Here is a 19,748-nt window from a genome sequence, read left to right as displayed (position 1 = left end):
GGGAGTTTGAAGTGGGAGGGGAAAAGCTTCCAATAGCTTTCCTACAGGAGCCTCTGGAGGTAGTGTTGACCTTTGCAGTGGAGTGTTTGGGGCAATATAAACTTCTTCCTAAGTACCAAGGTGACATTTATTCAAAAAGCCCCGTAAGCTTAGCTTCTTTTCTAGACATTCCCAGGCAGAGTTTATGGTGGTCACACAGGTTTGCTTTTCAGATAGTATATACTTCTGGGAATTGGGAAATGAGCCTTCAACTTGTACTTGCCCCTCCTGCTGTGTGAGCCCTAGGAGACTGACTCAAGCCACTTCCTGCATTTCCCCCTGACCTCCACAGGAGGGAGGCAGGAACCCGCGCCTGGCAAAGCTTCCTGCTGAGCTGCTGAAGTGCTGGCTGTTTGCTCAGCTGTCACATCCAAGTCTCATCTCGTCTTGACTGACCCCATCTGTACAGCCTTACCTGGGGTGTAAGGCTCTCCAGAGCTTCCTGTTAGCATCTCTCAGGGTGGGGGGTTAGGGGGGAGGGATCTGTTGCCCATGAGAAGAACATCTTCCCTTTGCTTTTCAGGTAGCTTTGGGTCCTCTCGTTTCTTCATTATTTAATCCCTTTCAGTTTTGTCTGTTATGGAGGAACTTTTCTGAGAGACCTCTCCTTCATTTCTCAAGAGTAAGGGTCTCCTAAGAAAAGGGGATGAGAGCTCCATTAAAAATGATAGTAAAAAGAGTAGAGAGACTAACCTTAGTTCTGAGCAGAAAACACAGGCTTTTTTTCTCTGAGATAAGTTCTGCCTCTGTTCAGAAGCTAGGCCAGGTCAGGCCTTTGCAGAATTATCACATGAAAAATATATAGAGAGTTAGTAAGCTGTAAATTTGTGCAGAAAATAGACCAGAGATAACTAACTGCTCTGGTGAATATTATTGATGGTTTAAAAAATAGCTTTTGAAGTTTTTTGACATATAGTAAAAAATTATACGTTTTCTGTCCTGCATGTCCCCCTTCACCAGGACTTTGGGTGTCAGGTGAAAGCAGGAAATCTGATAAAGGCCTACCTCGTGGATCTTGTAGATTCAGTTCTAGACCACTGCAATAAAGTGAATATCACAGGAAGCAAATCACACAATTTGTTTTTGGTTTCCTAGTGTATATAAACTTCATGTTTCCATGATACTGTGGTCTATTAAGTGTATAATAGCATCAAGTCTAAAAAAGTAATTCACATACCTTCATTAAAAAATACATTATTGCTAAAAAATGCTAACCATCATGTGACAACACAGGGTTGCCACAAACCTTCAATCTGTAAAAAATACAATATCTACAAAGAGCAATAAAATGAGGTATGCCTGTATAGCTGCAGTTGTCTCCCAGGGCCTCTCCTACAAGTAAGGGGACTGTACGTGGAGGCTGATGTTGGCAGTGCTGAGTACCTTACTCTTCCTGAGACAGATTCCGGAAGTGAGAGTGGGCTGCAACTAGAAGAGAACTGGAAGAGTTGGGTGTGATGGCTGAGGGGTCAGGAAGCAGGGGTTGGAGGTGGACCGTGGGGATGGGTGAGGTTGGCGAAGGAGAGAAGAGTGTGTATTGTCCAGGGGGAGGATGGGCTGGGGAAGGAGAATCTCCAGGCTGGAGGTAGGGTGGCAGGGAGCCCATGTCTGAAGTTCCCAGAGGAATATCCGGGGCTCCTAGGGCCCTGGGTGAGGGCCCAGGAAAGAGTCCATGAACTCCACTTAAGGGTCCTTGTGTCCCGTTCAGGTGTCCAGGGATTTGGCCTAAGGACCTGGAGGTTTGGTTCAGCAGACCAGGAATCTTGGCTCTGAATCCTTGCAGCCTGTTCGGAAGTCCAAAGCCAGTAGTTCTGGCTGAGACACTGGAGTTGGTCTCCAACAATCCAGAAGTCCTGTTTGGGAGCTTGTTCAGTGTGAGCAATGGAGAGATGCTGCCCGGGACAGCTGTGGCGGGTGGGGCCCGCTTGGCACAGAGGCTGGGCCCCACTACAAGCAGCAGGAAGCGCACCTTTCCTCGGAGCAGCTGTTGGAAGCTCAGGAAGATGGCACTGGGATCCTTGTGAGCTGTGGTCCTGCCCTGTGGAGGAAGCTGAGGGCAGAGGATGGGCCTGAGGCCAGAGACCTGGGCTAGATATCATGCCTGCCTGTCTACATGGGGAAGATAAGGTGCCAGAACCCAGGCTTTGTGACTGGGAGGATGCACTCCTTAGCAGGTCAGCTCTTCCACCCTCAGGATTTCCAGAATTTTCTAAGGGGACTGAGTCAGAAAAGAAATATTCTCTAATTCCCTTGACTGGGGACTTACCTGGGTTCCTAGGAGGCCCTGCAGGGCCCCAAGAAGGAGGCGGACCTGCCCAGAAAGCTGCACCAGGAGGGATGAGAGGCAAGTGGGGCCCAGCTGTCCCCGCGCTGTCATCACTGCCTCCAGCAGAAGGGTCGTGGTTCCCAGGACGTCCTGTGCTTTGGTCTGCTCCTGGGAAAGAGATGGAAGAGAGAAGCGGACAGCTTCAAAGGGTATTCGAATGGCGGGTGGGGAGCCTGTAAGAGCAGCCAGCAGAATGAATCATAGGAGCTGAGAATTGGACAGGACCTAGGTCCCACCCAGCACAGGAATTCCTTCAGTCTCCCGACAATTGGTCATCAGCCTCTGCTTGAATAACTCCAGTGTCCGGTAACCCAGCTGGCTCTTAACACGTAATTTCAGTAAGAAAAGCTCTTTTTATTTTTATTTTTTTTCCCGTTCTTGGATTATTCTGTAATCTGCCCTATTATAGCTTTTACCTCTTGGTTCTAGTGCTGTAAATCCAGTCTTCCTTCTATAGAATGTTAGGATCATACGATTTTTAAAAAGTTAATGTAGATACGAGACCATCGTAAAAATTATAAAGATGAAGGGAAGGGACTTACTGATAAATGGCAGAACAGAATCTACAAGGGATCACTAGCAATTGCCCCTCCTCCCTGGCCCGGTCCCCAGAAGACCTGAGGGAAGCGAGGGAATTCTAGGTGTCTTGAGGGCAGAGGAGCTGACCTGGTCAGCAGTACTCCCTTCTAGTAGGTTTCTTCAGTCTCAGACTAAAGCAGTTTGTGCTCTGCCGTAAGACGGCTACTCTTCTCCAACCCCATCACATGAGCTTTATTATTTTTTTAAACAGTTCCTCACATAACATATTTTCCAACCTCTCACTGTTCAGGTTGCTTCGACATGCTAGTTTAATACGGGCCCCTGAGTACATGAGCATGCACCTAAAAGAGGATAGCTAGTACTCAGTGCGGTAGTTTAAGTGTAGTCCACAGACACAGAGAACAAACCTATGGATGCCGAGGGGGAGATGGGGGTGGGGCGAACTCAGAGATTGGGATTCACACATATACACTATTGATGCCATGTATAAAATAGATAACTAATGAGAACCTACTGTATAGCACAGGGAGCTCTATTCAATGATCTGTGGTGACCTAAATGGGAAGGAAGTCCAAAAAACAGGGGATATGTATATGTGTAGCTGATTCACTTTGCTGTACAGCAGAAACTAACACAACATTGTAAAGCAACTATGCTCCAATAGAAATTTTTTAAAATGTGCAGTCCACTCAGAATAGAGCTTTTTAGGAATGTTTCTACATAGTGGATGTTAAACATCTAAAGCCACCTAGGATCTCTAGCTTTTTAAGTAGCTGCTGCTTCGGTAATATTACAGTGGTAAGTTTGAGGCAATCCAACCCTCCCAGGTCTGTTTCATAGTAAGTACTAGGGCTAAAATTTTATGTGAGGGAAGCAGGGTCAACTATGGCCTGAAAGTTGGAAGCGGATTTTATTCAGTTACTTCACACATCCAGAGTTTTATACGCATCTGTTATATACATCTTTGTTTTTGACCTAGACTTTTATCGATTTGAACCTTCATTCTGTCTTTTGTTATTTTAGCTGTGCCTCCCAGTTTTGTGTCATCTTGCTTCTTCACACCAACTTAAGGTTGAACAGATTAAGATGAATAAGTTCTGGGGGTCTAATATACAGTGATTACAGTTCATAATACTGAATTATGTGCACTTGAAATGTACTGCTGCTGCTGCTAAGTCACTTTAGTTGTGTCCGACTCTGTGACCCCATAGATGGCAGCCCACCAGTCTCTTCTGTCCCTGGGATTCTCTAGGTAAGAATACTGGAGTGGGTTGCCATTCCCTTCTCCAATGCATGCATGCATGTGTGCTAAGTTGCTTCAGTTGTGTCCGACTCTGTGCAACCCTATGGACAGCAGCCCACCAGGCTCCTCTGTCCATGGGATTCTCTAGGCAAGAATACTGGAGGGGGTTGCCATTTCCTTCTCCATGAAATGTGCTAAGAGAGTAGATTTTAAATGTTCTCACCACAGAAAAGAAATATTAGGGCTTCCCCGGTAGTCCAGTGGTTAAGAATCCACCTGCCAATGCAGGGGACATGGGTTTGATCCCTGGTCCAGGCAGATCCTACATGCTGTGTGGCAACAAAGCCCATGAGCCACAACTACTGAGCTCCTGCTCTAGAGCCCTCGAGCTGCAGCTACCTAGGCCTGCATGCCCTAGAGCCCGTGCTCCACAACAAGAGAAGCCACCACAAGGAGAAGTCTGTGTCCTGCAACTAGAGAGCAGCCCCTGCTCTGTGACTAGAGAAAACCCATGTAGCAAAGATGGCCCAGTGCAGCCAAAATAATAAATAAGAAATATTAATTATAGGATGTGATGCAGGTATTAGCTAATGTTAATCATTTCATAATATGTGTATATTATATCAACACATTGTATACTACCTTAAACTTACACAATGTTATATGCCCATGATATCTTAATAAAGCTGAAAAGGGGGAAAAATCTGAATTTAAAGGTCAAGGAGGCTAATAGTATGCTACAAAATAAATCGACTACTGTTTCTTGCCTTAGAAAAAGAAAGTTGAATGGAAATAGGTCAAAGGCATGGCCATGAGAGACCTCTATCCAGCTTCTCCTGGTCAGCCTTGACTCTATTTAACATATTGGGCCACAAGCCATCATCTTGTCCAGAAGATATCCCCATAGTATAATGTATATTGGGTTAGGGTGGCCAAGTTGAAGTGGAACTCTTTTTAAAAGAGAGCTCAGAAATTTTGAAAAATCCATGGGAATCAGTAGCAAACAGATGAAGACAGGATTAGGGAAACCAAGGGAAAGGATGGCTTTCTTACCGTCTGGGTTTTCCATTCTCCCAAGCTGAAGTCCACAGCAGGCAGAAGGACAGGTGTGGACAAAGGGTTAACGTCTGGACACTGGCTCTGTTGAAAAAGATTGGTGGGGTGGTGGAGAGGGCACGTTATGGTGGCCCGATTACCAGGATAGGCTTCCATGCGTAATACAGCCAGACTAGAGCTTTTAAGAGAGCATTTGATTATAAACCATAATCCTTGTAAAGGGGTAGTAATCGGGTCAGGGGGTGTTGGTGGTGGTCTTACTAAGACAATATTGGAAGGGTAGTGATTGGATTGGGTTGTGAGAGGGAGTGGTGGGAGTGAGGGTATCTCTCCAGTTAAGTGGGCAGAAGGGAGAGTGCTTGGGGATTCTCACCAGTCTGCTGTGAAGGACATGGGAGTCACGAAGCAGTTTATTTAGGAGTCGGGGGTCACAGGCAGGAGGAGCCGGGCTGGACAGAGTTATTCTTGCAGTTAGGAGAAGGATGACCACGAGGAGCAATTCTTTGATGAGGAGAGGTGAAGTTGAAAGGGGTGGATAAGGAAGAAATCATTGTCGGTTGGCAGTCCAGAAATTCCTATTTAGGACCCAGACCTGCAATCCAGGGAATCTGCTGCTCAGAGGCCTTATTCCTGGGAGACTGGCCGCCTCCCCCCCATCCCACCACCATGGCACATTTCCTTTCTCTTTTCCCTCTACCAGGTTCTGATTTGGCCCTAATTCTCCCAAGGATTTTCTTACCAGTCAGCTCCATTCTGGCCAGGCTGTCTGCTTGGAGTGGCTCCCTGAATGGGGCCTCTCCCCTGAATCCGTCCTGGGGCCATGGAGGCGGCTTGGGCTCTTGCACTTGTGGGCAGAGTGGGGCGGGGCACAGGTGGGGCACAGGTGGGCCAAGGAGGAGGAGGATTTAGAACCTATCCTGCAAGTGACAGGAATGATGAACAATTAATGGAGTTTCAAGGAAATGAAACTCTGCCTGGCTGGGGGAACAGACGTTGGGAGGGTGTGAGATGCTGACCAGCCTGGAACTGCTAAAGCCCCGAATGCTCCAGTCGTCTTGTGATTGTACCGTATGGTGTCTATTCTTCATCAGAGTACCTCAGTACCTCTGAGGTGGCTCTGGTGCCCCAGCCCCCCACCAAGGGCAGCAGGACAGAATTTATACACACACATCTAACTGCCTCAAAATCTGAGCAACCCTGCTTGTTTGGTTGGAGAAAACCTGGAATGGGGATAGAGAATGGACGCACTGGGGCTCAAGCCTGGAGAAAAGATTGGAAATGGCTACAGGGCCAGGACCAGGAGCTAGCAAACATATACAATGAGCTCAGGGGTAGCTTGGGGAGTGGGGTTGAGGAGGGGAATTGGACCAAAATAAAACTGAACTACTAAAAGTCGGTGATTAAAAGGTTGAGAAGATGATGTGGGAGAAATTAACCTCTCATTCTTTTTCTATCTACTCCAACACATAAAGCCTCTTGGGGCTTTTCTTTGGTTATTTAAGAAGAGATGGGCTAACAGTTCTGGAACTTCCTTCCTAAAGCAAGTTGCCCAGGAATGAGCACCTGCTGGGTGAGCTGATGCCTGCCTTACAGGGCTTACCTCACCTTAGACACCCACCATATCGGTCTCATAGCCCTCACCTTCCTCCCTGCCCCCTCTGCAGACCCCTTCCGGTTCCTTTGCAGGACCCCCCACATGGCTTCCTTCTTCTTTCACAAGTTGTGCGAAGAGGCCTGCACCTGATTCAATATTGGGATTTCCTGTAGGTCTGTCAACATTCATGAGCCCTCCTCGCATTACCCTCTCCTTGTGCCCTGGCTTGCCTGGCCCAGCTTCCCCAGCCCCAGGATTCAGAACCTCTTAAGCTCATTAGGAATGACTGGGTATGAATGGGGGTTGAGGCTGTGTCCACCTCGGTGCCATGTTCCCTAAGTCTGAAAAGCACCTTCTTTCTTGTTTTCTACCTGGGTTCATGTCCCCTTTCTTGAGGGCCAGCCAGGACTGTGCTGTATTCCACTAAGTCTGTTATCAGTACCTCAGAACCCAGCACCCCACCCCCTACCCCTGCTCTGTCCTGCTCCTCCCATTCTGGGAAGGCCACACTCTTCTCGACAAAGGTCAGTGCCTGTAGGTTCCAGTTTGCCTACCCCTCCCCCAGCAGAGAGCCCAATTCCTCTTTCCTGTCCTTCCTACCCTCACTTAACTCCAAACCTGGCTTGCCACTCACCGGGTAGAGAAGGGCTCCAGGACTCAGGTCCAGAGAAGGCAGCACTCTGGGGAGCAGATGGGTAGGAAGACAGGTGGCTGTTGGGGCACAGCCCCTCTGGGGCACTGGGGTCACCCGCCTGCCCAGGCCAATTCTGCCCAATCAGAGAGCAGGGAGCCACTAGACACAAGCAATGGCCCCGGAAGTGACGCTTTCTCCTCCCACCTGCGTAGGACTTGGAGCCCCTGCCTGGACCATGGTTCACTAATGGAGCCCAGCTTTCCCACTCACGCATACCACACGGAGGATTTGAATAGGGGGATCTGTCTCTTCCTAGGAGCTGGGAAATCTGGGAGCCGGCTGGGGGAGAAGACGGGAGGGAAACAGTTTTTTTCCTAGGAGGAATCTGGCAGGACATTTTCACCCCTCAGGAAGAGGTACAGAGGTCTGGTTTTAGACTGGTGGGTCTCTCGGTTCCTGGCTGTCCAAATTTCTTTTCCCTGGACAACACACCTGCTGCTAAAATCTGTTAAGGCTCTTGCTTTCCTGCTTTCGTCATCAATAACACGCTGGGGGTCATGTGTTGTTCCTCCTACTCCAGTGGGAATGTGGGTACTGCGTGTATTAGAGAAGACCCTGTCAGGGGTCAGCGTTTCCAGGAAGCAGTCTGGACAGTTTGAGAGGACTTCAAGGTGAGGGGGTGCATGTGCTGGATTAAGCCGGGTTCAGGTGTCCCTCTGTTGGGGCCCCATGGCTCTGATGGCTAAGCCCACTTATCTCTGTGCCAGGGCCCTCTTTGCCTGCCCTGTCTTTCTCCCTCTCCCATCTCTTACCACTCCACATGTGACAAGAGGAATAACCAGGCCCATGTGTCCCTGTCTTAGGAAAGACAGCTGCTGAACCTCCCCCGCAAATACCTCCTGCTGGCCCCCCTCTTCCACTGGCCTTGGCTCTAGTTCCTCTGCTTTCTCCTCAGTCCCACTCTCCCCACAGTCTGTCCTCAGGGGCCTCCTGGCCTGACCTTATTCCCACCTCCTCCCCCACCCCCCCCTCTCCACTTCATCCTCAGGCTCTCTCCTGTTCCTCCTCCCAAGGATGGGGCTCTCTGCTAAGGAGTATGGCCTAGATCCCGGAATTCTCCAGTTCAGCCAGACCAGATGCCTCCCAAGATTAAGAAGGAGGGTGCTGGGATGGTTGGGAGGATGGTGGGAATGTGGGGGTGGGAATGTGGGGGTGGGAGGTGGCAGGGAGGCTGTCGTGGCAGGGAGGCTGTCATGCTTGGGAAAGCAAGACAAAAGAGGTTTGTGGGTAGGGTGGAGAGGCAGAGGGTCCCCCAGGTGAAGGAAGAGGGTGGGGAAGTGTGTCAGGCTGGGGAGGAGGATGGTTGGATGGGCCTGAGCACAGGTAATAGTAGGGAGAGAAACGCTGTCAGCAGACAGAAAGGGAGACAGTCTGTTTCTGGCTAAGTTCCTATCCCAGGGACAGAGGAAAGAGGAGAGATCTCATAGGGGAAGTAGGGACACAGGCTGGGCAATGAGAGTGGTGTGGGGTTTGAGAGGTGCGGTGGGCCCAGAGACAAGCGAAGATGAGTTGATGGGCCCGTCCTGCTCGTTGTCATCCTTAAAGACAATTCTTCATCCTTCCGGCAGGAACTCAGTCTGAACGCAGTGGCCGGCCCAGGCCTCAGGCCGTCTCTGCCCCTCCGTGGCCTGGGGCTCCCATCCCGGGCCGGACACGCACCTCCTGGTCCAGTTGCCCTGTGGACGCCGGCAGCGGGTGGGTGGGTGGGGGGTGCTCCAGATCCGCCTCTCCTCCCCGCTTTGCGCCCCCTGGTCCCTCCCCTCCCCCTATCCCCTCCGCTCCCCCTTCCCCTACAGCCCCTCCCTCCTCCCCTGCCCGGTTCCAGCCCCTCCCTCCCCTCCCCCACTCGCGATCCGGGCCGCTGCTGCTGGGCCGGACCCCCCGGGCTCAGCCCGGCCCCTCGCCGAGCCGCCGCCGCCGCCCCGTTTGCTGAGGAGGAGGCCCCCGGCCGGGGCGCCGGGCGCGGGGCATAAAACGGGCCAGAGCCGGCGCCCGGGGCACTAGAGCCGCGTACGGCCCGGGTCAGCGCCCGCCCGCCCGCGCTCCTCCCGGCCGCTCCTCCCGCCCCGCCCGGCCCGGCGCCGACTCCGCGGCCGCCCGACGAGCCCCTCGCCGCACCGCTCGGGCCCTGGCCCCGGCCCCCTCCCGCCGCACCGCCCCCGGCCCGGCCCTCCTCGCGTCTCCCTCCTCCCTCTGCTGCTCCCTCCTCCCTCCCGCCTCCCCAGCTGTCCCGTTCGCGTCATGCCGAGCCTCCCGGCCCCGCCGGCCCCGCTGCTGCTCCTCGGGCTTCTGCTGCTCGGCTCCCGGCCGGCCCGCGGCGCCGGCCCCGAGCACCCCGCGCTGCCTATCCGGCCCGAGAAGGAGCCGCTGCCCATTCGGGGAGCAGCAGGTAGGTGGGCGCCCCGGGGGAGGCGCGGGCGGGGAGTCCGGCTCGGGGCAAGTCTGCTCCCGCCCGGAGGGGGCGCAGGGCGCAGGTGGCTCGGCGCGGCGGGCGGCCCGGAGGGGTGCCCAGGGTACCCGGGGCCCGGCCCGCAGCGCCCGGGGCGGGCACACGGCAGGAGCGGGACAGCGGCCGCCAGCCAAGCCCGTCCCCGCAGGCTGCTCCTTCGGCGGGAAGGTCTATGCCTTGGACGAGACGTGGCACCCGGACCTGGGGGAGCCCTTCGGGGTGATGCGCTGCGTGCTCTGCGCCTGCGAGGCGGTGAGTGGACCCAATGGCTGTGGCTGGGGGCCCTGTGGGTCGGGGAGCGCTGAGGTCTTGGGACGTCGGATGGACCCGGAGCTGCTGAAGAGAAAGAAGCCAGTCTGCAGATATTTGGGATAATTTTTTTTGGCGGAGGAGGCACGAGGGAGGATAGAGGAGAGGAAGCGCCCCCTTCAAGTCTCAGGTGTTGCCTATTATTGATCGTCCACTATGTGTCAGGCTCTTAGCCAACTCCATTTCATCTCTCACTAAACTCCTAGTACAACCACGTTAGACAGAGACTGTCATTACTCCCGTTTTTCAGATAGGGACCGCACAGCCCAGAGAGGTTAAGTAACTTGTCTAGAGTCGCGCAGCTTGTAGGTAGCAGAGCACTCTTGCCTCCGTGGGCCGACCTTGCCCTTGTCCGATGCCTTCCCGGCTTGCCTTTGATTTTCAACAATTGATGTCTTGCCCTCACTCGGGTTTCCGTCTTCTCTGTGAGCAGCCTCAGTGGGGTCGCCGCGCAAGGGGCGCAGGCAGGGTCAGCTGCAAGAACATCAAACCCGAGTGCCCAACCCTGGCCTGCGGGCAGCCGCGCCAGCTGCCTGGACACTGCTGCCAGACCTGCCCCCAGGGTAAGGCCGGCTCCGCGGAGAGGGGAGGGCGGCAGGGCCGAGACGCGTGGCTGGGCGGAATGGAACGGTCAGCTGGCCCTCTCCTTGCCCACCTGAAACCCGTGTCCCCCACCCCCGGTGCAGAGCACAGCAGTCCAGAAAAGCAGCCGACGGGCCTGGCCTTCGAGTATCCACGCGACCCAGAGCACCGAAGCTACAGCGACCGCGGGGAGCCAGGAGCTGAGGATCGGGGGCGTGGAGACGGCCACACGGGTAGGCAGGGGCCGGGTAGGAACTGGGGTTGTGACGGGCGCCGGGCCGCAGCAGCGGGTGATGGAACTAGGGACATCTTCCTCCCCTCGCAGACTTCGTGGCGCTGCTGACAGGGCCAAGGTCGCAAGCGGTGGCGCGGGCTCGAGTGTCGCTGCAGCGCTCCAGTCTGCGGTTCTCCATCTCCTACCGGCGGTGAGAAAGAGGAAGGAGGGAGGAGGGGTCAGCGGGGGCCAGGGAGGGAGAATTTGGAGAGGCTGGAGCAGCCTTCTGGCCCAGGCTCAGAGCCGGTGCTCAAGGGATGCTCATTACCAGGCTGGACCGCCCTACCCGAATCCGCTTCTCTGACTCCACTGGCAGCATCCTGTTTGAACACCCTGCAGCCCCCACCCAAGATGGCCTGGTGAGACGATGCCATTTATGAGTACTTATCCCATCTGGGCACTATGCTGAGAGCATGCTCTACATTGCCTCCTTGGGTCCTCACAACAGCCCAGTGGGAGAGAGGCACTGACATCATGATGCCCATTTTACAGATGAGGGAACTGAGGCTCACTAGCAGAATGTGATTTGTTCAAGGTCATACAGCTAGTTAGTGGAGGATCTGGGATTTGGACCCTGGCATCTGGTTCCAGGGCCCTTTCTTACATGTCCTAGGAGAGCCTGGGGGCAGCTTCCCATATTCCTTCCTCACCAGACATGGGCCTCTCAGCAGGCATGTCCTGTATACTGAGAGGGCCTTCTTGTCTCTCTGCTCCAGGTCTGCGGGGTGTGGCGGGCAGTGCCTCGGTTGTCCCTGCGACTCCTTAGGGCAGAGCAGCTGTATGTGGCACTTGTGACACCCACTCAACCTTCAGGGGAGGTCTGGGGACCTCTCATTCGGCACCGGGCCCTGGCTGCAGGTGAGGGGAGCCAAGAGCTCCTGGACATGAAGCTCAGAGTCTTTTTGGCCCCCAGAAATGGAGTGGGCTGAGGGGGGCACTTTCTGATGGGCTCTCATGGTCCTTTCTTCCCCAGAGACCTTCAGTGCCATCCTGACCCTGGAAGGCCCCCCACAGCCAGGCATAGGGGGCATCGCCCTACTCACTCTCAGTGACACAGAGGACTCCTTGAACTTTCTGCTGCTCTTCCGTGGGCTCCTGGAGTCCAGGAGTGGGGGTAAGCGGGATGGGGCAGACACGTGAGGAGGGTAGGGAAAGCACCCATCTTTCAGAGGTTCCATGTGTGCGCCTGTTGCAGGACCAGCCCAGGTTCCCCTGCGGCTCCAGATTCTACACCAGGGGAAGCTACTGCGGGAGCTCCAAGCCAATGCTTCAGCCCAGGTGAGTGAGGGTCTGGCTCTTACTGCCGCCTGCTCTAGCCTCTTGCTGTGCCCACCGCACCCTCCTCTGCCCCCAGGAACCGGGCTTTGCTGAAGTGCTGCCCAACCTGACAGCCCAGGAGATGGACTGGCTGGTGCTGGGAGAGCTGCAGATGGCCCTAGAGAGGGCAAGTGGGCCAGGGCTACGCATCAGTGGACACATTGCAGCCAGGCAGAGCTGCGATGGTGAGGCAGGGTCAAGCCGGGCACCCTGGGCACACACAATGAGAGGCACAGCAAAGTGCCAGAGGAGGGGCCAGGGTGGGTACAGGAGGGATCCTGGGGGCTGGGGTGTGAATGGCCGTGGGGCAAGCCTGCGTCCACCTGTCCCTCCCCTTTGCAGTCCTGCAAAGTGTCCTTTGCGGGGCGGATGCCCTGATCCCAGTTCAGACGGGTGCAGCGGGCTCAGCCAGCCTTACACTGCTAGGAAACGGCTCCCTGATCTACCAAGTAAGAGTCAGGGGTGGGGCAGGGGCGGTGCAGGAGGTGAGAAGGCAGCAGGGCAGGACGGGGCTTTAGACTACAAAGATTCAGGGCCCAGCCCTTCTCTGCTAGTCTCATTTGCCCTCCCCACTCCTGCCCTCCAGGTACAGGTGGTAGGTACAGGCAGTGAGGTGGTGGCCATGACGCTGGAGACCAAGCCTCAGCGGAGGAACCAGCACACTGTCCTATGCCACATGGTTGGACTCCAGCCGGGAGGACACAGGGTGAGTACTTCAGGGAGACCAGGGCTGCAGGGCCCAGGCAACAGAGTTGACAGTGTTGGGGGGCTGTGGGAAGCCATGTGGGATGAGCAGGGATGTTTGGTATTATTCACTCACTTGCAGTCTCTCTCACTGATGCGTTGATTCACTGGACTCATTTTATAGTGAGCCTTGGGCTAAGGACTGCAGTACAAAGAAAATCAGATGTGGCCCCTGTCTTCAGGAAGCTTGTATCCAGTGGAAGGAGTTACATAGGGAGGCCAGTGCAGCAGATCATATAATAATAAACATGATAGCAATGACTGCCATTTATTGAGCCTTTCTATATGCCACAAACTGCACTGGTTGCCTTGCTTACATTATTTTTGGCCTTCACATTACTCATCTAACAGATGATGAAGAGAAGGATCAGAGAGCTTAAATAATTCCTCAAGGTGGGTTGCATAGGTAGGAAACAGCAGAGAAGGGACTTGAACCTGCGCCTGCCCGGTTCTTAGCCAGTTACTGGTGCATGGCAGTGTGTATGGGTTTAGTGGGGATGCAAAGCAACATGGAAAGGGTTCAGAATCTTGGGCTCGTGTGAAAGCTGAGGAGAGTTCATCCGGGGCCTGGCAGGCTGCACTTAGGGCTCACTCTTCCCTGCCCCCTCAGGCTGTGGGTATCTGCCCTGGGCTGGGTGCCCGGGGGGCTCATATGCTGCTGCAGAATGAACTGTTCCTGAACGTGGGCACCAAGGACTTCCCAGATGGAGAACTGCGGGGCCACGTGGCCGCCCTGCCCTACAGTGGGCACAGCGCCCGCCATGACAGTGAGTGCTCCAGGGGTCTGCCCCACCTTTGGTGTCCTCTAATTCAAGCATGTGAGGGATGGTGCCAGAGGGCCAGAGCCTGACACTTCTTTCTCTGCACCTGAGCTCCAGTTGGCATCTGGAGAAGGTGAGGATATTCAGGGTGGCCCTGCCGGGAGATGGTCCCTCTCACCACAATGCAGGCCTCTCCCTTGCTGCTTCCCCAGCCCTGGGCCTGTGGACAGTGCCCGCTAGTTTGTGGAGTCTGTGCCAAGGGAGATGGGAAATACTAGAGTTAAGTCGCTGCTCTCAGCCATCTTCTCATCAGTCATCTCTCCTCTGTCTGGATCCAGCACTGCCTGTGCCCCTGGCAGGAGCCCTGGTGTTGCCCCCGGTGCAGAGCCAGGCAGCAGGGCACGCCTGGCTCTCCCTGGACACCCACTGTCACCTGCACTATGAAGTGCTGCTGGCAGGGCTTGGTGGCTCAGAACAGGGCACCATCACTGCCCACCTCCTCGGGCCTCCTGGAATGCCAGGGCCCCGGCGGCTGCTGAAGGGATTCTATGGCCCGGAGGTGAGGAGGTGTTGGTGGGAGGCAGTTTGGAAAATAGCTGCTTTTTAGCATGAAAGGCTCTGTGGGCCTGGGCAGGGGAAACAGAGAGCAAGCAAGCCTCAGGAGTCAGGCAGACCTGGGTACGAATCTGGTTCAGCCTTTTAGTATCCCTTTACCCACCTGCGTCTTACTCTGCTGGGATCTCGTGGGTAGGATGTAATGTCCTGGAACTCCAAGGGGTGGGTGGGATGGACCAAGCTCCTGACACAGGCTGGGTTGCCGTGGACCTGGGGCTTCTGAGCTCTACTCCATTGCTGATGGGCTTGCTTCTCTGGAGACCTTACTTAACTTCCCTGAGTCTCAGTTTCCTTACCTGAGAAACTGGGAATGGTAGGCTTAGTCCGAGAGTGCCTTGTTCTGTCCCCTCTTCTGTCTGCTGCCAGGCCCAGGGTGTGGTGAAGGACCTGGAGCCCGAGCTGCTGCGGCACCTGGCTCAGGGCTCTGCCTCCCTGCTGATCACCACCAAGGGGAGCCCCCAAGGGGAGCTGCGAGGGCAGGTAGGGAGGCAGTGCGGGCCAGTTGGGATGGGTCAGATTCGGGTGAGCACCGTGGTGCTCTTTGTTAGCCACTTGCCCTCTCCGGACCCTGGGGGCGGTAGAATTGCGCACACTCCCTAGCTCGCTGAGAGGATGAAGCCACACTAGGTACTTAATGAGGCGAGAAGCTGACCGCCTGTCCTTGGCAGCTGGGATGAGTGCTGTGGCTAAGAGCACCCTTCTGGGGCACAGTGGGTGCTCTGGGTGTCTTGGCTGCCACTGGTGGAGATGCAAGAGGGAGCCTGGGTGCTGCCTCAACCTGCCTCTCCTCTCAGGTGCACATTGCCAACCAATGCGAGGTGGGCGGCCTGCGCCTGGCGGCAGCGGGGGACCAAGAAGTGCAGGCGCCTGGGGCTCTGGAGGCAGTGGCGGCCATGGTGGCCCCACTGCCCGCTGTGCCGGGCCCAGACACCCCAGTGCCAGCCAGACCAGGTGGCCCCAGTCGGCTCCGAGACCCCAACACCTGCTTCTTCGAGGGGCAGCAGCGCCCCCACGGGGCTCGCTGGGCTCCTAACTATGACCCGCTCTGCTCACTCTGCATCTGCCAGGTAGGAGGCCCCAGAAGGGCGCACTGGGGCCGGGGTTCTGGAGCCCTGGAACCAACCCTCAGTCTCTCCCTGCAGAGACGCACGGTGATTTGTGACCCCGTGGTGTGCCCGCCACCCAGCTGTCCAAGCCCAGTGCAGGCACCAGACCAGTGCTGCCCTGTGTGCCCGGGTGAGTGCCCTGCAGGAGTGGAGAGGGTCATGGAGGGTCCACCATGGGAGGCGGTGAGGCCTCTGGGGAGGGAAGGAAGAAGGGGGCCATCCTCTGCCTTCATTATTTCTTTGGATCCACAGAGAAACAAGATGTCAAAGACCTCCCGGGGCTGCCAAGGAACAGGGACCCTGGCGAGGGTGAGCTGGAAGTGTGTGAATGCAGGGGTGGGGAGTCCAGTGGAGCTGTTGGGTAGGATTGGGGGGGAGTGGGAGGGGGAGTGTATTTACTGGGATGGAGGTGGTTGAGGGGCACAGGTTACAACTGACACCTGAGAGGCTTCATTAGAGTCCTTGGCCCACAAGTAGGCCCTGGGGTTAGACCACTGTGGGTTTGGCCTGAGGCTCAAGCCTGGGTTGTGGGCCTAGCTAATGAACTCAGCACTAATGGCGCTGGGCACTGTCTCCCACCAGGCTGCTATTTTGACGGTGACCGGAGCTGGCGGGCAGCAGGCACCCGGTGGCACCCTGTCGTGCCCCCATTTGGGTTAATTAAGTGTGCTGTCTGCACCTGCAAGGTATGGCAGCCCAGCTTTCTCTGATGCTGGAACCCCTAAGATCTGCAGAGTGGGAGAAGGGGCTTCTGGGAGAGTAAAGCCCAGTCTTGGTGATCAAAATAATAGAAGTCCTTTGCACAATCTTTTCGGGGGGTGGCCACACCATGGGACTTGGGGTTCCCTGGTGGCTCAGATGGTAAAGAATCTGCCTGCAGTGCAGGAGATCTGAGTTTGATCCCTGGGTCAGGGAGATCCCCTGGAGGAGGGAATGGTAGCCCACTCCAGTATTCTTGCCTGGAGAATCCCATGGACAGAGGATCCTGGCAGGCTACAGTCCATGGGGTCGAAAAGAGTTGGACACGACTGAACAACTAAGCATAGACAGCACACACACTATGTGACTTGCAGGACCCCAGACTGAACGTGGGCCCACGGCAGGAAAGTGCCGAGTCCTAACCACTAGGCCACAGGGAACTCTCAGTTCCTGGGCTTTGAAAGTTGGCTTCCTGTAGGAAAAGGTGAATTTGGGTGAATTCTGGCTCTCCCAGCTGACTAGCTCCATGTAACCCTGGGCACTTTCTGTATGTCCCTGAATCTCACTTTGCTCGCCCAGAAGCAGAGATGGTAGCACCTACCTTGCAGGGCTACAATGAAGATTTGAGTTCAGGTATATAAAGCCCCAGGCTTCCCAGATGGCACTAGTAGTAAAGAACCTGCCTGCCAGTGCAGGAGATGCAAGATATACAGATTTGATCTCTGGGTGAGGAAGATCCCTTGGAGCAGGAAATGGCAACCTATTTCAGTATTCTTGTCTGGAAAATCCCATGGACAGAGGAATCTGGAGGGCTACAGTCCATAGGGTTACAAAGAGTCGGACATGACTGAAGCAAATTGGCATGCATATAAAGCTGCAGTCCAAGCCCTCTGGGCTTCCCTGGTAGCTCAGCTGGTAAATAATCTGCCTGCAGTGCAGAGACGCCGCTTCAATTCCTGGGTTGGGAAGATTCCCCGGAGAAGGGACAGGCTACCCACTCCAGTATTCTAGGGCCTCCCTTGTGGCTCAGCTGGTAAAGAATCCACCTACAATGAGGGAGAACTGGGTTCAATCCCTGGGTTGGAAAGATCCCCTGGAGAAGGGAAAGGCTACCCATTCCAGTATTCTGGCCAGGAGAATTCCATGGACTATATAGTCCATGGGGTCACAAAGACTTGGACACGACCGAGTGACTTTCACTACAAGACCTCTGGGTGAAAAAGGTCACGCGTCCGAGGTATGGGAAAGGAAAAGGAGGAGGCAGAAGGCTTGTGTGTCCTGCCTTTCTCCTGACACCCTTCACTCCATGGATCCCTGCAGGGGGGCACTGGGGAGGTACACTGTGAGAAGGTGCAGTGTCCCCGGCTGGCCTGCGCCCAGCCCGTCCGCGCCAACCCCACTGACTGCTGCAAGCAGTGTCCAGGTAAGGGGGACAGGGGCACTGAGGCCTCTAGGGGCAGACGAGGCTCTTCATGCCTTGTCCTGGGTGGGAGGGACGCGTGGCGAGGGGATGCCTTTTGAAGGTGGAGGGAAGGGATGTCTTAGCTAATTCAGCATTTACCCAGGCTGCTCTCTGCTTAGCCCGAATCCAGGGATCTACATGCAGCAAAAGAATGTGCATGTGTTAGTGGGCTGTGACGGGATCCAGTTCCTGTCCCACCCACCTATCCACCCACCCATCCACCCACCCATCCACTCACCCATCCATCCACCCATCCATCCACCCATCTATCCAAATTTATCACCTACTAAGTGCCAGAAACTGCTAGGTGACAAATATGGCCTGGATGGTCCCCACAGAGCTCACATCTACTGATCTATTTCTCCTTTCCTCCTCTTCCTGCCCACAGTGGGATCAGGGGGCCACCCCCAACTGGGGGACCCCATGCAGGCTGATGGGCCCCGAGGCTGCCGTTTTGCAGGGCAGTGGTTCCCAGAGAGCCAGAGCTGGCACCCTTCGGTGCCCCCCTTTGGGGAGATGAGCTGTATTACCTGCAGATGTGGGGTGAGTGGGGGCTTGTGTGAGGTAGGCGTTGGGGACCTGGCCTGGGGGAGGGGAACTTCCTAGGGAGGGCAGGCTCCTGGCAGGCGGGCTTCCCCTAGGAGGCTGAAGGCCACTGTGCCCCAGCACCTCTGGGAACCCTCAGGATCTGGTCTGTCCTGCACCAGGCAGGGGTGCCCCACTGTGAGCGGGATGACTGTTCACCGCCACTGTCCTGCGGCCCAGGGAAGGAGAGCCGCTGCTGCTCCCACTGCACACCCCGGCGGCGGCGTAAGTGCGGGGTCTGGGGCGGCAGCTCTGGGATGCCTGGGGAGGGGAGGGAGCACCGACTACATGCTGGGCGCAGTGCCCTCTGCTGCACAAGTCTTGTCCTGTCCCCTCCCACAGCAACCTTGTAGGCTTGGTCTCCATTGCCTTTTCTTCACCAAGGAACTTGCTGACCCTCAAAGGGATCAGGCATCTAGGCTAAAGGCACACAGCTGGTGTGTGCTGACTTGCTTCATGAATTCTGACCTTTCTGAGATCAGAACAGGGAAGCTCCGCTGTGTCCTCTGTGTCCCCCCACCCCCTTGCTCCTCTTCCAAACTTCACTCTCTTCTGCCTCCAGCAGCCCCAGAGACCAGGACAGTCCCAGAGCTTGGGAAAGAAGATGAAGGCTCCTAGGGAGCAGCCAGAGGCCCCGCGACCAAGAGGATGGGGCCTGGGCCGAGGGAAGGAGGGGCACCGAGGACCCCGCGTTCTCCTGCGGGAAATCCAGTGCCTTTGGCCCCTCTCTTCTGCCTCTTCCCCCTCCCCCACTACCTCTGGGAACCACAACTGCACACGGGGGAGGGGCAGCCAGGGCAGACCAAGGCCATGTCAGCTCCAACTCTGGCCTTGTCACCCTCCGGCTCCTGCCTTGGAAGCCCAACCCCTTTCCTTCTGTACATACTGTCACTGGCTTGTTGGGATTTTTAATTTATCCTCACTCAGCACCAAGGGTCCCCTTCCACTTCACTCCTGCTGCCCCTGAGCTGAGCAGAGTCATTATTGGAGATTTTTGTATTTATTAAAACTACTTTTTTTCCAGTCTTTGGGCTAATGGTTGTTTCTTTGTGACCAGGGGCCTAAGTGGGCCCTAGTGGAGAAGGGTCTGAGGGGCGGTAGGGAGAGAGAGGGGCACTGGCTCCAGGGGCCTCGCTCTACCTTTGTGGAGCAGGAAAAGACCCGGGGAAGGGGGCAAGATGACACAACAGCCGGTGGTAGGGCTAGATCCTGCAGAGGGGCCTAGGCTGTCTTTGAGATGGAACAGAGCTTCAAGAACTCAGGCCACTGGAAGCAGTATTTGGACGTTAGTTTCCACTGACCTGCCCAGGCCGGCATTTTTGCGAGTGTTATAGTGTCTCAGCCCTGGAGGAG

At 55.5% G+C, this 19,748-nt stretch overlaps 2 protein-coding genes across 5 annotated transcripts; one reads left to right on the top strand and one right to left on the bottom strand.

The window, feature by feature from the left end:
• Positions 1–105: 105 nt before the first annotated feature.
• On the bottom strand, positions 106–8,474 carry THPO (thrombopoietin). Of its 3 annotated transcripts, none has more exons than XM_027539188.1 (6): positions 7,433–8,474; positions 5,944–6,121; positions 5,578–5,705; positions 5,202–5,288; positions 2,306–2,473; positions 106–2,089 (listed from the first exon to the last, which is right to left on the bottom strand). In XM_027539188.1, the coding sequence occupies exons 2-6, from the start codon at positions 5,954–5,956 to the stop codon at positions 1,424–1,426; spliced, it is 1,062 nt and encodes a 353-aa protein (XP_027394989.1). In that variant the 5' UTR covers positions 5,957–6,121; positions 7,433–8,474; the 3' UTR covers positions 106–1,423. The 3 variants fall into 3 exon arrangements, with proteins under 3 accessions (XP_027394989.1, XP_027394998.1, XP_027395008.1); XM_027539197.1 differs by having other exon boundaries at positions 106–2,077; XM_027539207.1 differs by having other exon boundaries at positions 1,509–2,072.
• A 1,169-nt stretch (positions 8,475–9,643) lies between these two features.
• Positions 9,644–19,421, top strand: CHRD (chordin). Of its 2 annotated transcripts, none has more exons than XM_027539178.1 (23): positions 9,644–9,881; positions 10,090–10,193; positions 10,684–10,813; positions 10,937–11,065; positions 11,158–11,257; positions 11,378–11,465; positions 11,823–11,964; positions 12,080–12,220; positions 12,302–12,384; positions 12,461–12,608; positions 12,766–12,872; positions 13,010–13,129; positions 13,778–13,934; positions 14,267–14,487; positions 14,910–15,023; positions 15,338–15,610; positions 15,686–15,779; positions 15,902–15,958; positions 16,232–16,335; positions 17,669–17,771; positions 18,199–18,353; positions 18,518–18,620; positions 18,961–19,421. In XM_027539178.1, the coding sequence occupies exons 1-23, from the start codon at positions 9,734–9,736 to the stop codon at positions 19,011–19,013; spliced, it is 2,874 nt and encodes a 957-aa protein (XP_027394979.1). In that variant the 5' UTR covers positions 9,644–9,733; the 3' UTR covers positions 19,014–19,421. The 2 variants fall into 2 exon arrangements, with proteins under 2 accessions (XP_027394979.1, XP_027394970.1); XM_027539169.1 differs by having other exon boundaries at positions 18,958–19,421.
• The last annotated feature ends 327 nt before the right edge of the window (positions 19,422–19,748 follow it).

This window comes from Bos indicus x Bos taurus, chromosome 1, assembly GCF_003369695.1.
Source record: "Bos indicus x Bos taurus breed Angus x Brahman F1 hybrid chromosome 1, Bos_hybrid_MaternalHap_v2.0, whole genome shotgun sequence".
Taxonomy (NCBI): domain Eukaryota; kingdom Metazoa; phylum Chordata; class Mammalia; order Artiodactyla; family Bovidae; genus Bos; species Bos indicus x Bos taurus.
Note: the sequence above shows the minus strand (reverse complement) of the source record. Positions and strands in the feature narration are given on the sequence as shown.